The sequence below is a fragment of the Oncorhynchus gorbuscha genome, linkage group LG13 (genome assembly GCF_021184085.1).
Source record: "Oncorhynchus gorbuscha isolate QuinsamMale2020 ecotype Even-year linkage group LG13, OgorEven_v1.0, whole genome shotgun sequence".
NCBI lineage: Eukaryota > Metazoa > Chordata > Actinopteri > Salmoniformes > Salmonidae > Oncorhynchus > Oncorhynchus gorbuscha.
Genome location: NC_060185.1, coordinates 15,345,647 through 15,361,079, shown reverse-complemented (window position 1 = coordinate 15,361,079; position 15,433 = coordinate 15,345,647). Strand labels below are relative to the sequence as shown.

At 46.3% G+C, this 15,433-nt stretch overlaps 1 protein-coding gene across 1 annotated transcript in view; it reads right to left on the bottom strand.

The window, feature by feature from the left end:
* The window catches only part of LOC123992536 (rho guanine nucleotide exchange factor 17), a 125,734-nt gene extending 115,886 nt beyond the window's left edge, over positions 1-9,848 (bottom strand). Inside the window, exon 1 of the mRNA XM_046293740.1 lies at positions 4,520-9,848. Within this exon, the coding sequence (XP_046149696.1) occupies positions 4,520-9,337 (4,818 nt within the window). The 5' untranslated portion in view covers positions 9,338-9,848. The remainder of the gene's footprint in view (positions 1-4,519) is intronic.
* Positions 9,849-15,433: the final 5,585 nt, after the last annotated feature.

Here is a 15,433-nt window from a genome sequence, read left to right as displayed (position 1 = left end):
TCCTTGGTTGGTGACAGAAGCACCAGATCAGCAGCAAACAGACATTTAACTTCAGATTCTAGTAGAGAAAGGCCGGGTGCTGCAGACTGTTCTAGTGCCCTCGACAATTTGTTGATATATATGATGGGGGTGGGGCTTAAGCTGCATCCCTGTCTCACCCCCCGGCCCTGTGGGAAAAAATGTGTTTTTGACAATTCTATCCGCACACTTGTTTGTTTACATGGATATCATAATGTCGTATGTTCCCCCCCCCCCCCAACACCACTTTCCATCAAATTGTATAGCAGACCCTCAGGCCAAATTGTATAGCAGACCCTTAGGCCAAATTGTATAGCAGACCCTCAGGCCAAATTGTATAGCAGACCCTCAGGCCAAATTGTATAGCAGACCCTCAGGCCAAATTGTATAGCAGACCCTCAGGCCAAATTGAGTCGAAAGCTTTTTTGAAATCAACTTAAGCATAACAAAACTTTGCCTTTGTTTTGGTTTGTTTGTTTATCAATTAGGGTATGCAGGGTGAACATGTGGTCTGTCGTACGGCAATTTGGTAAAAAGCCATTTTGACATTTGCACAGTACATTGTTTTCACTTAGGAAATGTATGAGTCTGCTGTTAATGCAGAGGATTTCCCCAAGGTTGCTGTTGACACATATCCCCCCGGTAGTTATTGGGGTCAAATCTGTCTTGATTGAGGTGATCAGGCCTTGGTTCCAAATACTGGGGAAGATGCCAGAGCTGAGGATGATGTTAAAAAGTTAAAGTATAGCCATTTGTAATTTGTGGTCTGTATATTTTATCATTTCATTTAGGAAACCATCAACACCCCAGGCCTTTTTGGGTTGGAGGGTTTTTATTTTGTCCTGTAGTTCATACAATGTAATTGGAGAATCCAGTGGGGTCCGATAGTCTTTAATAGTTGACTCTAAGATGTGTATTTGATCATGTATATGTTTTTGCTGTTTGTTCTTTTGTTATAGGGTGAAAAAGATTGGAGAAGGGGTTAATCCATATGTCGCCATTTTAGCATTTCTTAATATTATACAGTTCCTTTGGCTTTGATGCCTCATGACTGAGTATTGCTCTGTTAAAGTAGACTGTGGTTTTGATGAGATCTGATAGCGGTGTCAGTGGACTGACCGAACGCTGTAAGAGACACTGGGCTGATGTCAGTGATAAAGTAGTCTACAGAACTACTGCCAAGAGATGACGTATTGGTGTACCTACCAAAGGAGTCCCCTCGAAGCCTACCGTTGACTATGTACGTACCCAGCGACAGAGCTGCAGGAGTTGTGACCCGTTTTTGTTGGTTATGTTGTCATAACTGTGTCTAAGGGGGCATATGGGGGAGGGAATGCTGTCACCTGCGCTCTCAATTCAATTCTGATTCTTGGCATGGGAAAGATATGTTAACATTGTCAAAGGAAGTGAAGTAGATAATGAAATTAAAGTGAAATAAACAATACAAATTAACAGTATACATTACACTCACAGAAGTTTCAAAAGAAGAAAATACATTTTAAATGTCATATTATGTCTATATACAGTGTTGTAACGATGTGTAAATAGTTAAGGTACAAAAGGGAAAATAAACAAATATGGGTTGTATTTACATTGGTGTTTGTTCTTCAATGGTTCCCTCTCTCTCCCTCTGCCTTCCCAAATCCTTTCACCTGTCTCCCCATCTCCCGACCTCCTCTCCCTCGTTCTCTGTGTTCCTGTACCTGATATCTGGCTAAATCTCGTCTCATGAAGCCTGAAGGAGATGACCTCATTTCACAGCAATGCTCAGAGAGAAAGAGAGCGAGAGGGTGAGAGAGAGACTATAGAAGAGAGAGAAAGAAAGAAAGAGAGAAAGAGAGGGGCAGGGGAGAAAGAGAAAAAGAGAGGGGCAGGGGAGAAAGGAAGAAAGAGAGAGAAGGGAGGGGGAGAAAGAGAGAGAAGGGAGGGGGAGAAAGAGAGGGGGGGGCAGGTGTAGTGCCGACTGCTAGTGATGGGGGGATCACTACGGTTACATATCACAATATTATGTATGAGCATGTTTGGAACATTAAATCCCCCAAAAATAAACTAAATAAATATCAAAGTATTGCAATACATATAGAATCATGAGAATCACAATACACATCCTATCAGCACCTAAGTATGGTGATAATATCATTTTGTGAGGTCCTCGGCAATTCCCAGCACTCGTGCACTATAGGGCAGTGAGTTGTTCTTCAGTTTCCAGAAAAGGAAAAAGGCTCCCTTGCTCTTAGACACACACATCTCCTTGCATAGGACTACACTTGTCTACAGCCCATTTCAATTTGGGATCAATTGAAAGCGTCAATCCTCTTTATGTCTCTCCTCTCCTACTAAATCAGAGCATGAGCTTACATGGAAGTAACAGACAGAGACACTGCTCAGACATCTCCCAGGCCAACACACCGGCCGTTGGCTATTATCAAACACATCAGTAACGGTTCTCCAAAAAGCAGAAGGGGGGGTTGACGGACAACATCCCCCTCACAACTTCTTCAAGACAAGCCAACAGTGCTTGTAACAAAGAAGTAAGGTAATATAAGAGAGTTATGTAAGATAGATAAAACAGTTTTTATAGTCACAGGAAAAGTGTGTGTGTGAGAGAGGTTCCAGAGAAGATCTAAACCACAATGTGTGTGTCTGTAGAGAAAACAATTTTTTCTTGAGTGATACCGAACGACAATAACACACACACACTAAAGGCAGCAGGGGTTAAGGACTAACTAAAGGCAGCCGGGGATAAGGACTAACTAAAGGCAGCCGGGTATAAGGACTAACTAAAGGCAGCCGGGGATAAGGACTAACTAAAGGCAGCCGGGGATAAGGACTAACTAAAGGCAGCAGGGGATAAGGACTAACTAAAGGCAGCCGGGGATAAGGACTAACTAAAGGCAGCCGGGGATAAGGACTAACTAAAGGCAGCAGGGGATAAGGACTAACTAAAGGCAGCAGGGGATAAGGACTAACTAAAGGCAGCAGGGGATAAGGACTAACTAAAGGCAGGACTAACTAAAGGCAGGGATAAGGACTAACTAAAGGCAGCAGGGGATAAGGACTAACTAAAGGCAGCCGGGGATAAGGACTAACTAAAGGCAGCAGGGGATAAGGACTAACTAAAGGCAGCAGGGGATAAGGACTAACTAAAGGCAGCAGGGGATAAGGACTAACTAAAGGCAGCAGGGGATAAGGACTAACTAAAGGCAGCCGGGGATAAGGACTAACTAAAGGCAGCAGGGGATAAGGTCTAACTAAAGGCAGCCGGGGATAAGGACTAACTAAAGGCTGCCGGGGATAAGGACTAACTAAAGGCAGCAGGGGTTGACTGTTTGACTGTACTACAGTCATTAGGTTATCAGTGCCCACAGTCACATACACTCATAAGCATAAGGTAATTGAAGCACAGCAAAGCATTGCCCAGAATATTAGCAGCAGGCGCTAGTCCAGAAGCTAATGTGCCCAGTCCTATTAGCAGCAGGCGCTAGTCCAGAAGCTAATGTGCCCAGAGTATTAGCAGCAGGCGCTAGTGCAGAAGCTAATGTGCCCAGAGTATTAGCAGCAGGCACTAGTCCAGAAGCTAATGTGCCCAGAGTATTAGCAGCAGGCGCTAGTCCAAAAGCAAATGTGCCCAGTCCTATTAGCAGCAGGCACTAGTCCATAAGCTAATGTGCCCAGTCCTATTAGCAGCAGGCACTAGTCCAGAAGCTAATGTGCCCAGTCCTATTAGCAGCAGGCACTAGTCCAGAAGCTAATGTGCCCAGTCCTATTAGCAGCAGGCACTAGTCCAGAAGCTAATGTGCCCAGTCCAATGCTTGTTTAACAACTGTTCTAACAATGTTTGTGTAAGTTGGTTTGATGTTCCTGCTAACAAATACACTCTAAAAATAACCATCAGAGAGTATGGCTATGGCATTAGAGGCTTGTTGTGTGTGTGTGTGTGTGTGTGTGTGTGTGTGTGTGTGTGTGTGTGTGTGTGTGTGTGTGTGTGTGTGTGTGTGTGTGTGTGTGTGTGTGTGTGTGTGTGTGTGTGTGTGTGTGTGTGTGTGTGTGTGTGTACACCAAATAGCACTCAAGACGCAGTGAACAGAAACAAATTGTGAGCGGAGCTAGAATCTTTATCCCAGAGCCATATTCCGAGCAGTTTCTCTCCCCAAGAGCTATAGAGAATGATATGGAGCTCCATATTTGCTCCAAAAACTCCATCGTTATAACATTCTACTGAGTACACACACACACACACACACACACACACACACACACACACACACACACACACACACACACACACAACAGAATCATGCTTTGTAAGGTGCTTCTCCTTCAACACATCATTAGCAGCCTCGTATGAAATACACGTCAGAACGCATAACTCCATCTAGCTGTGTTGATTTCCCAGAGGATTTTATCCATGACAACAGCAAACATTCAGCCTCTCCTGCAACATGAAAACACAACTTTGGACCACTTAGACACACACACACACCGTGGCAATGTTACTCACCACTCTGGGTTTGGCTCTCTGTGGGGCTGGTGTGGTCAGCTCCTCACTGCTCTTCCTCTGCAGTCTGGGTTCTCTGGCACCAGTGGGAGTAGCAGGGCTGGAGTTGGACCCGTCTGGTACAGGCACCGTTCCTCCAGACCCAGGCCCAGACAGCTCCCCCTCGCACCCAGGAGCATTCAGAGCCAGAATATACCGCTTGGTCACATCCTCCAGGGAGGGGGCCTCCACACCAGTGGGCTGACCCAGGATGGAGGGTTCAGAGGCGGGTAGCAAGGCAGGCGGGGGCTGTGGAGGTGGGGAGATGGGGACGAAGGTGGCAGGTTCGCTGGCGTGGCGGACGTGCTTGGACCTGGCTTTGGGGGGGGGCGGGGGCAGTGGGAGGTTGAGCTCAGTCTGGTCTTGATCCTGGCTCTCCTCTGGACCGTGGTCTTCTGGACCTGGTTCCGAGTGGTCCAGCTCCTCCGATGCTGTTTGTGCGACTCGGTTGGGGCGTTTCCTGGAGGCCCGCCGGCCTATTTTGGGAGATAGAGCCTCCGCAAGTTCGGGGTCAAAGTTCAATATCTGCCCACCTCCCCCTCCATCTGTGTCATCACCATAGAGACAGGAGTGCAGCTCCCGTTCTGATTGGGAGCGGAGTTTGCCACCTTCATTGTTGACAGGGCGACTACGTAATGGACGTCCACGTTCGTCTCCGAGCTCCCACAGCTCATCTCTCTGCTCACTCAGGATTGGCTCACTACTGGAGGGCGGGATCTGACCAAGCTGATCCAGCTCACTGATTGGTTCGTTGGGGTGATGGTGACTTTTGAACCCTGATTCGTCAAGCAGGTGGCCATCACCACGGCGACTGGGGTCCGAGAAGGACTTCTTCTTCGTGGCTTTCCCGTTGTTTTTGTCATCTGTCATCAATCGGTCCATTGCTCCTGGCTCTGCAACAATGCTCCGGATCACGTTGCTGTAGTCGTCACGGAGACTATCGTCACGGAGACCACCATCACTGCACACCGATAGCTCGCTGGTCACGCTGCCCGTGCACTCTGATAGATCAGCTGCAGAGGACGACTCTGGGACACTTCCTCCTCCGACTCCTCCTGCCCCCTTGGAGGAGAGAGAGAGCGACCCCAGCAGGTTACTATCCACAGAGAAACTGTTATTCCCTTCTTCTGACACAGAGTGGCGCCGTTGAGGCATGGGGTCGCTTAGCGAACGGTAAACAGTAGGATCCCCGTTGGACTCCCCGTTGCTGCCGTTGCTGGAGTCAGAACCAGTGTTCCCTGCTGAGGAAAACTTACGGCGGCGGCGGATAGCGCTCGGAGTGGGAGGAGCCTCAAGTCCTGGGGCTGAGGCACTCTGGGATACATTAGTCCTCCCACTAGTACTGTTGTTGTTGACGCTGCTCATCTCTGTTACTACATCAATGCTCTCAGTCTCAGTCCCAAGAGCAGGAACAGAGACCAGGTTCTCTCGTTTCTCTCCCGCTCCTGCGTATAACCTCGATCCCTCTCGCATTCCCTCGTTTAACTCTGGCCATTTCTCCTCATGCAGAGCAGACTGCTTCCAGACAGTCAGGGGTTGACCTAGCACATCTCTGGCCAAAGATGATCCTAAACTTGACCCCACAAATAACCTCTCAGGGTCACCAGGTCCAGTCTCTGGTTCTGTGACTATGCCCTCATCTGTGAGGCTTGACTCGTGACCCGATAGCTCATCAACAAATCGGTCATAAAACACGTTCTCCTCAGAATCTCCCTTCAGTAGGCACTTCTCTCGTTCTCTGTTTTCACATTCCCCCTCCCTCTTCTCTTGTTCCCCTGAAATGGAGGCTGCACCAATGTCAACCTCAGCCTCCCTAGCTCTCCCCTCCCTCTCTTTTGTCTCCTGCTCCTCCACTTGCTTCCTTTTGAAACCGTCATCCTCAGTGGAATCTGTCGCTAGCATATCATCCTCGTTATCATCATCCTTGCGAGCGCTCATCTGGCAGATATCTCTGATCACCTGTCTGGCCTCCTGTACATACCTGTCCTGCAGCGGAGTAGGCATAACTTCCTCATCCCCATAACCCCCTGCTCTGCAGTCCCCTCCGTCACTCTCCACCTCTCTGGCAGGCACCACCCTCCTCCCTCCATCACGCTCTCCGTCTAAATCCAGACGTTGCTCAGAAGAGCTTCTTTTGGCCGAGGACCCATCTGAATGTTGCATCCCTTCTGGTTTATCAGAGTAAGTGAAGGATTTGGCGCGTCGAAGAGTTGCAGTGAGGTCCTTTAATGAAGGGCGGAGTCCTGGGTGGAGACCTCTTGACCCCATCCTGTACACCGCAGATGACCCCTCAGTAACCCCTGACCTGTCCGTCTTCCGAACTCTGAGCTCTGATAGGTCACTTTTCAGGAAGCTGAGGAGGGACATTGTTTCCGAAGCAATATCCGGGTTTGACATTGACATCCTGTTCCTGTCCTTATCCCCGACTACGCCACCACTTATCAACCGCTGGAACACTGTAGTCTCCTCCCTAGTAACCCCTCGAGTGTCCCCTGTGGCTGGAGATGGTGGGTTGACAGGGGGAAGAAGGTGGGGGCAGACTCTAACAGGGGCGCGGGATAAGTTATCCCCATGTCCGAAGCTGGGGGAGCGGTACATGGTAAAGTTACCGTGGTAGGTCTTACTGAGCATCGAGGAGGATGCACCGACCACACTGCCTGGGGTGGTGGTAGTAGTAGTAGTGTTAGCCATTCTGTTAGCATAGCTAGCTTGGTCTTCTTTCAGCGTCTCTGTGCTACAGTATCTACTGCTGGTCTGCGATCCACCGGGACTCGAAATAAACGATGAGATGTTGACCTTTGACACCCGTGATACCCCTGTGAGGGGCGTGGTCAAGGGAGATGATGTCCCCGGCCCACCTGAGGTGTATTGGCGTCTGTAGCTCTCCTGCGCCACCATCTGGTTAGGAGTGTAATTGCGTCCCCTCTGCGCTGCATTGTTTCTAGAGCCTTCGGGTTCTCCGAGCCGGTTCCGAGAGCTACCAGCCTGTTCTGTAGTGGCGGCGGTGTTCTGTTGGTGTCTCTCTAGGTGTTCCATCATACCTGTCTGCTCGTCGTCGCTGTCGTCCGATTCACCATTGTCTCGTTCCGTTGCTATGGCAACTTCGCTGTTCTTCTTCTTCTTCCTCAGTGAACGGCGTCGCATGGTGTCTCGGCTAGGTCCTAGTGATGCAGGGCTGTCCTCTTCACTGCCTGAAGACCTTCCGGGGACCTTTCCACCCCACCAACCATTCTTACCGCGGGAGAGGTAACTTCCACTGACACCTAACGAGGGAGCGCTCCTTCCTCCTGCTCGGTGGTACTCCTCTTCTTCGTCTCCTGAGCTGAACCTCCAGCGGGCTGTGATGGCTGCCCTGGCTGAGGCTCTATCAGAGGAGGGGGCCACTGGTCTGGAGAAGCTATGTGAGGAATGTAAACTATCCCTGGGCTGCCCGGCCCCCTGGCTCCGCTGCTGCTCTACAGAGGGGCAGACACAGGAGGAGGAGAGGCCCCTGGAGCTGCTCCGAGGTGGGGAGGTGGGGCCAGTGGCTAGGACAGAGGGTGGAGGGTCAGAGTTCAGACTAGATGGACAGGTCTCAGGCCCCTCTACTCCACTGCTGGGGCTGTGGGGTCTGTGCGTGTTTGATGGCTGCGCCACCCTAAGAAACATACCACTTCTACTAATACTAGCGCTGGCTGGCTCAATCTCTGCCTTGTCTGAGTAGTGCTGGTCAGGGTGAAAGGCTGAGTCCATGCCCTGGTGTCTCCTCTCTCTGCCCAGGGAGGCAGCCCTGCTGCGGTGTCTGTCTGACAGTGAGAGGCTAGTGGCTTCCGGGGTTGGGCTGTTGGGAGACTGCCTGTCGCTTCTGTCTGATACAGAGTTCTCTTTGGAGCTGCTGAAAAGCTCGAGGTGGTCAGCAGACTTTAAATCCTCTGCATCAGAGGTGGACCGGTGCTTCTTTCTGTGCCTGTCCCCAAAAAGCTCTCGGATCTTGGTGACACTGGGCCAGTTGGTTAAATCAATGTGAACAGGAGAATCTCCATGGTGACTTGTGAAATAGCTCCTGTGTGACTTGCAGGCAGGCGCCCCACTGACAGAAACATCATCCTCAGCGTTCAACGTTTCACTGCAGTTATTGTTATCAGAGATAGACGGATCAATTTGGGAATAATCTCTTTTACCAGACCCAACGCTGCTGCCTTGAGCAGATTTGCGAGTATAAATCAATTGTTGATTTCTATCCGAATCCGACCCAGAGACAGAGTCTGTGCCTGAATAAAACGTTTGTTGCTGAACTTTAGTGTCAGTCGAAGACTCTGTTGACACCGTGTCAGTAACTTGTAAATATCCACTGTCCTCGTGGAATAAATTCCGAGACGGGGATCTCTCTCCCCTTCTGCTTTTAAATCGGGTTAAAGTTGTGCTCTTCCCGGCCACGTTACTGCCAGGGCTCGGGGCTCCGTGATTCCGAGCCGAATTATTGCTACTGAACTTTTCAGTGAGTTGTCGAATAGAGGGAGAAATGGAGGAGAGAGGAGTGGAAGAGGCTTTCTTTAGCTCTGCGGTGTCGAGGCTGGCAGCGGAGATTTTGGAAACTTTCCTTGACACACTAACATTGCGCATAGCCGAGGGCTGCGCTTTCTCTGCCGCAGCCGTAGATGGAGGGGGAAGGGCGCTGCTACTGCTCTCCAAATCCTTTGATTTGTTTTGTTGATTTTCACAGGGACTTTTGTTTGAGCTCCAACTTTCAAACTTTTTGAAAGAGACCCTGCTATACACCTTCTCTGTCTCCGTTTCTGCCATTGTGCGTGTATTTTTGTTATGTTCTCTCCTTTCGTTAATTCATTGCGGTAAAGCACTTTTTCTTCTACAGTGGCTAGGCTTTCACCCCTTTTCAATTGAGCTCGTACAATAGGCAACACTTTTAACCACCATTTGCTGCAGTCTTTTTCTCTCTACTCTAATTAAGAGTCTCAAAACAAGAAACCAGCGTTTACAGTAAAACGACAATGAATTACACTACAACGACAGTGAATTAAACAACGTGAGAGAGAGAGAACTCTCCTGCATTCTGACCTTACATGTCTTCTCGAGTCGCATCCATGCACGAAGAAGTGCTAAAGTTTTCCCAAACTTTTCTCCTTCAACTTGGTCAACTCTGCAGCTTTTCCATAGATTTCCCCATATTCCAGACCCTTTCCCATCGTTTTATTCACGCGGTTTTCCCTAAACTCCTCATTCACTATAATCCCGAACTGTTGCTGTATTCCTTATTTTGACAGAATGTAGTTTTCTGTGATTTATGTTTTTACATGCAAATGCCTGAGAACGAGATAGACCAGGCGTGGGCGGGACTAATCGGGGTATAAGGGCTGTCATAGCCCCTCGGGAATGGGCATAAAACGCATTTCCTTTTCGATGGGAGAAAACAGATATCGAGGACAGAAATATATAATTATAGCTCAGGGCCGTGCAAACCGTTGGCGCGCTGAGAAATGTTAACGTTACTTTTCACAAAGTTAAACAAGAACATGTAACAGTGTATTAATGAAGCTAATATTAGTGCTGTCTCACACGGGTTTGTGAATTATGTGTCAACGTTAATTAAAGCATTTTCTCTCATGCAAAAATGACTCTTGTAGTTTTTCCCATGACTGTCTGGTTATGTAGCTCTTTGTTCAAGCACGTATATTATTACACTGACCTCTGGGCGGTGGAATGCTGACGGCAGCGCCATCTTACGGACAATAAATACAAGGGCTTTATTAGTTTTGCTCAAAGGGTCGAGGCTATTGGAGAATCTCAATTGCGTACTCCTTGTTAGGGCCCGCTCATTAAACAGGATTGGGCAGCTGTATATATGGTGGCAGATTGACGAGGGCGGCATTTTCTGAGGTAAACTGACTAAAACGCACCTCCAACAACACATGAAACCTAACATAATTCTGCTAAAAAACAATGAGACTTTCTCTCAACCGGTGGGATATGGGCCTTTTAGGTGAGCCCCGATGCCGCCCTGTGATAAGCAGTGCCCACTTTGTTTAAGGCAGGGACACAAAATATTGATATTTTCCATTCCCGAGTGCGCCTCTCCAGGGTGCTGTTGAAGATACGCATCGCTGCGGCGCTCTTCAACATTCCATTTAAAAAATGATCTAACATAAATCGTGGCTCCCGAGTGGCGCAGCGGTATAAGGCACTGCACCTCAGTGCTAGAGGCGTCACTACAGACCCTTGTTCGATTCCCTGCTGTATCACAACCAGCTGTGATTGGGAATCCCATAGGGCACAATTGGCCCAGCATTGTTAGGGTTTGGCCGAGGTAGGCTGTCATTGTAAATAAGAATTTGTTCTTAACTGACTTCACCAGTTAAAATGCAAAAATAAAATACTTCTGCATTTCCCACTGTGTAAACACATTGTAAATAGGCTCTGGATAAATCCTCCTGATAAAGTTGGGTAGCTGATATTCAGAGCTTAAATAGCAGAGGAATCGTGACTAATAAAGCCAACGCAACGGCCTGTTTTACAAACGGTGGGCCTACAAAATGAATGGGCATTCATAAAATTCAATTTCAGGAGACACTGTAGGCTCTACCTCAGTATGCACAGACTGACACTGATGTCTGTTTTTTGGCCTTGGATGGGAAATACGTATTTTTTCAAAGTAATTTTGCTTACTGGGACTGTTCTTGTCGGGCCGGCAAGTTCAGAGGGGAAGGACCTCTGCCCTTCTCATCCAATGGGTTTTGAGGAGGTGGTGAGGAGAAAGGATGGCAACTGCTCGGCCACCGACCGCAAGGCACTACAGAGGGTAGTGCTATACATATACATATATACATGCTATAGTCCTATACATCTAATCAAATAGCAACCCAGACTATTTACATTGCCCCCTCTTTTACTCCGCTGCTACTCTCTGTTGTTATCATCTATGCATAGCCACTTTAATAACTCTACCTACATGTACATATTACCTCAATTATCTCACTCTCTGTTGTTATCATCTATGCATAGTCACTTTAATAACTCTACCTACATGTACATATTACCTCAATTATCTCACTCTCTGTTGTTATCATCTATGCATAGTCACTTTAATAACTCTACCTACATGTACATATTACCTCAATTATCTCACTCTCTGTTGTTATCATCTATGCATAGTCACTTTAATAACTCTACCTACATGTACATATTACCTCAATTATCTCACTCTCTGTTGTTATCATCTATGCATAGCCACTTTAATAACTCTACCTACATGTACATATTACCTCAATTGCCTCGACTAAACGGTGCCCCCCCGTACATTGACTCTGTACCGGTACCCCCTGCATATAGTCTTGCTATTGTTATTTTACTGCTGCTCTTTAATTACTTGTTACTTTTATTTCTTATTCTTATTCATATTTTTTAACTGCATTGTTGGTTAACATTTCACTGTAAGGTCTACAGGTACCTGTTGTATTCAGCATTTCACTGTAAGGTCTACAGGTACCTGTTGTATTCAGCATTTCACTGTAAGGTCTACAGGTACCTGTTGTATTCAGCATTTCACTGTAAGGTCTACAGGTACCTGTTGTATTCAGCATTTCACTGTAAGGTCTACAGGTACCTGTTGTATTCAGCATTTCACTGTAAGGTCTACAGGTACCTGTTGTATTCAGCATTTCACTGTAAGGTCTACAGGTACCTGTTGTATTCAGCATTTCACTGTAAGGTCTACAGGTACCTGTTGTTTTCAGCATTTCACTGTAAGGTCTACAGGTACCTGTTGTATTCAGCATTTCACTGTAAGGTCTACAGGTACCTGTTGTATTCAGCATTTCACTGTAAGGTCTACAGGTACCTGTTGTATTCAGCATTTCACTGTAAGGTCTACAGGTACCTGTTGTATTCAGCATTTCACTGTAAGGTCTACAGGTACCTGTTGTATTCAGCATTTCACTGTAAGGTCTACAGGTACCTGTTGTATTCAGCATTTTACTGTAAGGTCTACAGGTACCTGTTGTATTCAGCATTTCACTGTAAGGTCTACAGGTACCTGTTGTATTCAGCATTTCACTGTAAGGTCTACAGGTACCTGTTGTATTCAGCATTTCACTGTAAGGTCTACAGGTACCTGTTGTATTCAGCATTTCACTGTAAGGTCTACAGGTACCTGTTGTATTCAGCATTTCACTGTACGGTCTACAGGTACCTGTTGTATTCAGCATTTCACTGTAAGGTCTACAGGTACCTGTTATATTCAGCATTTCACTGTACGGTCTACAGGTACCTGTTATATTCAGCATTTCACTGTAAGGTCTACAGGTACCTGTTATATTCAGCATTTCACTGTACGGTCTACAGGTACCTGTTATATTCAGCATTTCACTGTAAGGTCTACAGGTACCTGTTATATTCAGCATTTCACTGTAAGGTCTACAGGTACCTGTTGTATTCAGCATTTCACTGTAAGGTCTACAGGTACCTGTTGTATTCAGCATTTCACTGTAAGGTCTACAGGTACCTGTTGTATTCAGCATTTCACTGTAAGGTCTACAGGTACCTGTTGTATTCAGCATTTCACTGTAAGGTCTACAGGTACCTGTTGTATTCAGCATTTCACTGTAAGGTCTACAGGTACCTGTTGTATTCAGCATTTCACTGTAAGGTCTACAGGTACCTGTTGTATTCAGCATTTCACTGTAAGGTCTACAGGTACCTGTTGTATTCAGCATTTCACTGTAAGGTCTACAGGTACCTGTTGTATTCAGCATTTCACTGTAAGGTCTACAGGTACCTGTTGTATTCAGCATTTCACTGTAAGGTCTACAGGTACCTGTTGTATTCAGCATTTTCACTGTAAGGTCTACAGGTACCTGTTGTATTCAGCATTTCACTGTAAGGTCTACAGGTACCTGTTGTATTCAGCATTTCACTGTAAGGTCTACAGGTACCTGTTGTATTCAGCATTTCACTGTAAGGTCTACAGGTACCTGTTGTATTCAGCATTTCACTGTAAGGTCTACAGGTACCTGTTGTATTCAGCATTTCACTGTACGGTCTACAGGTACCTGTTGTATTCAGCATTTCACTGTAAGGTCTACAGGTACCTGTTATATTCAGCATTTCACTGTACGGTCTACAGGTACCTGTTATATTCAGCATTTCACTGTAAGGTCTACAGGTACCTGTTATATTCAGCATTTCACTGTACGGTCTACAGGTACCTGTTATATTCAGCATTTCACTGTAAGGTCTACAGGTACCTGTTATATTCAGCATTTCACTGTACGGTCTACAGGTACCTGTTGTATTCAGCATTTCACTGTAAGGTCTACAGGTACCTGTTATATTCAGCATTTCACTGTACGGTCTACAGGTACCTGTTGTATTCAGCATTTCACTGTAAGGTCTACAGGTACCTGTTGTATTCAGCATTTCACTGTAAGGTCTACAGGTACCTGTTATATTCAGCATTTCACTGTAAGGTCTACAGGTACCTGTTATATTCAGCATTTCACTGTACGGTCTACAGGTACCTGTTATATTCAGCATTTCACTGTAAGGTCTACAGGTACCTGTTGTATTCAGCATTTCACTGTAAGGTCTACAGGTACCTGTTGTATTCAGCATTTCACTGTAAGGTCTACAGGTACCTGTTGTATTCAGCATTTCACTGTAAGGTCTACAGGTACCTGTTGTATTCAGCATTTCACTGTAAGGTCTACAGGTACCTGTTGTATTCAGCATTTCACTGTAAGGTCTACAGGTACCTGTTGTATTCAGCATTTCACTGTAAGGTCTACAGGTACCTGTTGTATTCAGCATTTCACTGTAAGGTCTACAGGTACCTGTTGTATTCAGCATTTCACTGTAAGGTCTACAGGTACCTGTTGTATTCAGCATTTCACTGTAAGGTCTACAGGTACCTGTTGTATTCAGCATTTCACTGTAAGGTCTACAGGTACCTGTTGTATTCAGCATTTCACTGTAAGGTCTACAGGTACCTGTTGTATTCAGCATTTCACTGTAAGGTCTACAGGTACCTGTTGTATTCAGCATTTCACTGTAAGGTCTACAGGTACCTGTTGTATTCAGCATTTCACTGTAAGGTCTACAGGTACCTGTTGTATTCAGCATTTCACTGTAAGGTCTACAGGTACCTGTTGTATTCAGCATTTCACTGTAAGGTCTACAGGTACCTGTTGTATTCAGCATTTCACTGTAAGGTCTACAGGTACCTGTTGTATTCAGCATTTCACTGTAAGGTCTACAGGTACCTGTTGTATTCAGCATTTCACTGTAAGGTCTACAGGTACCTGTTGTATTCAGCATTTCACTGTAAGGTCTACAGGTACCTGTTGTATTCAGCATTTCACTGTAAGGTCTACAGGTACCTGTTGTATTCAGCATTTCACTGTAAGGTCTACAGGTACCTGTTGTATTCAGCATTTCACTGTAAGGTCTACAGGTACCTGTTGTATTCAGCATTTCACTGTAAGGTCTACAGGTACCTGTTGTATTCAGCATTTCACTGTAAGGTCTACAGGTACCTGTTGTATTCAGCATTTCACTGTAAGGTCTACAGGTACCTGTTGTATTCAGCATTTCACTGTAAGGTCTACAGGTACCTGTTGTATTCAGCATTTCACTGTAAGGTCTACAGGTACCTGTTGTATTCAGCATTTCACTGTAAGGTCTACAGGTACCTGTTGTATTCAGCATTTCACTGTAAGGTCTACAGGTACCTGTTGTATTCAGCATTTCACTGTAAGGTCTACAGGTACCTGTTGTATTCAGCATTTCACTGTAAGGTCTACAGGTACCTGTTGTATTCAGCATTTCACTGTAAGGTCTACAGGTACCTGTTGTATTCAGCATTTCACTGTAAGGTCTACAGGTACCTGT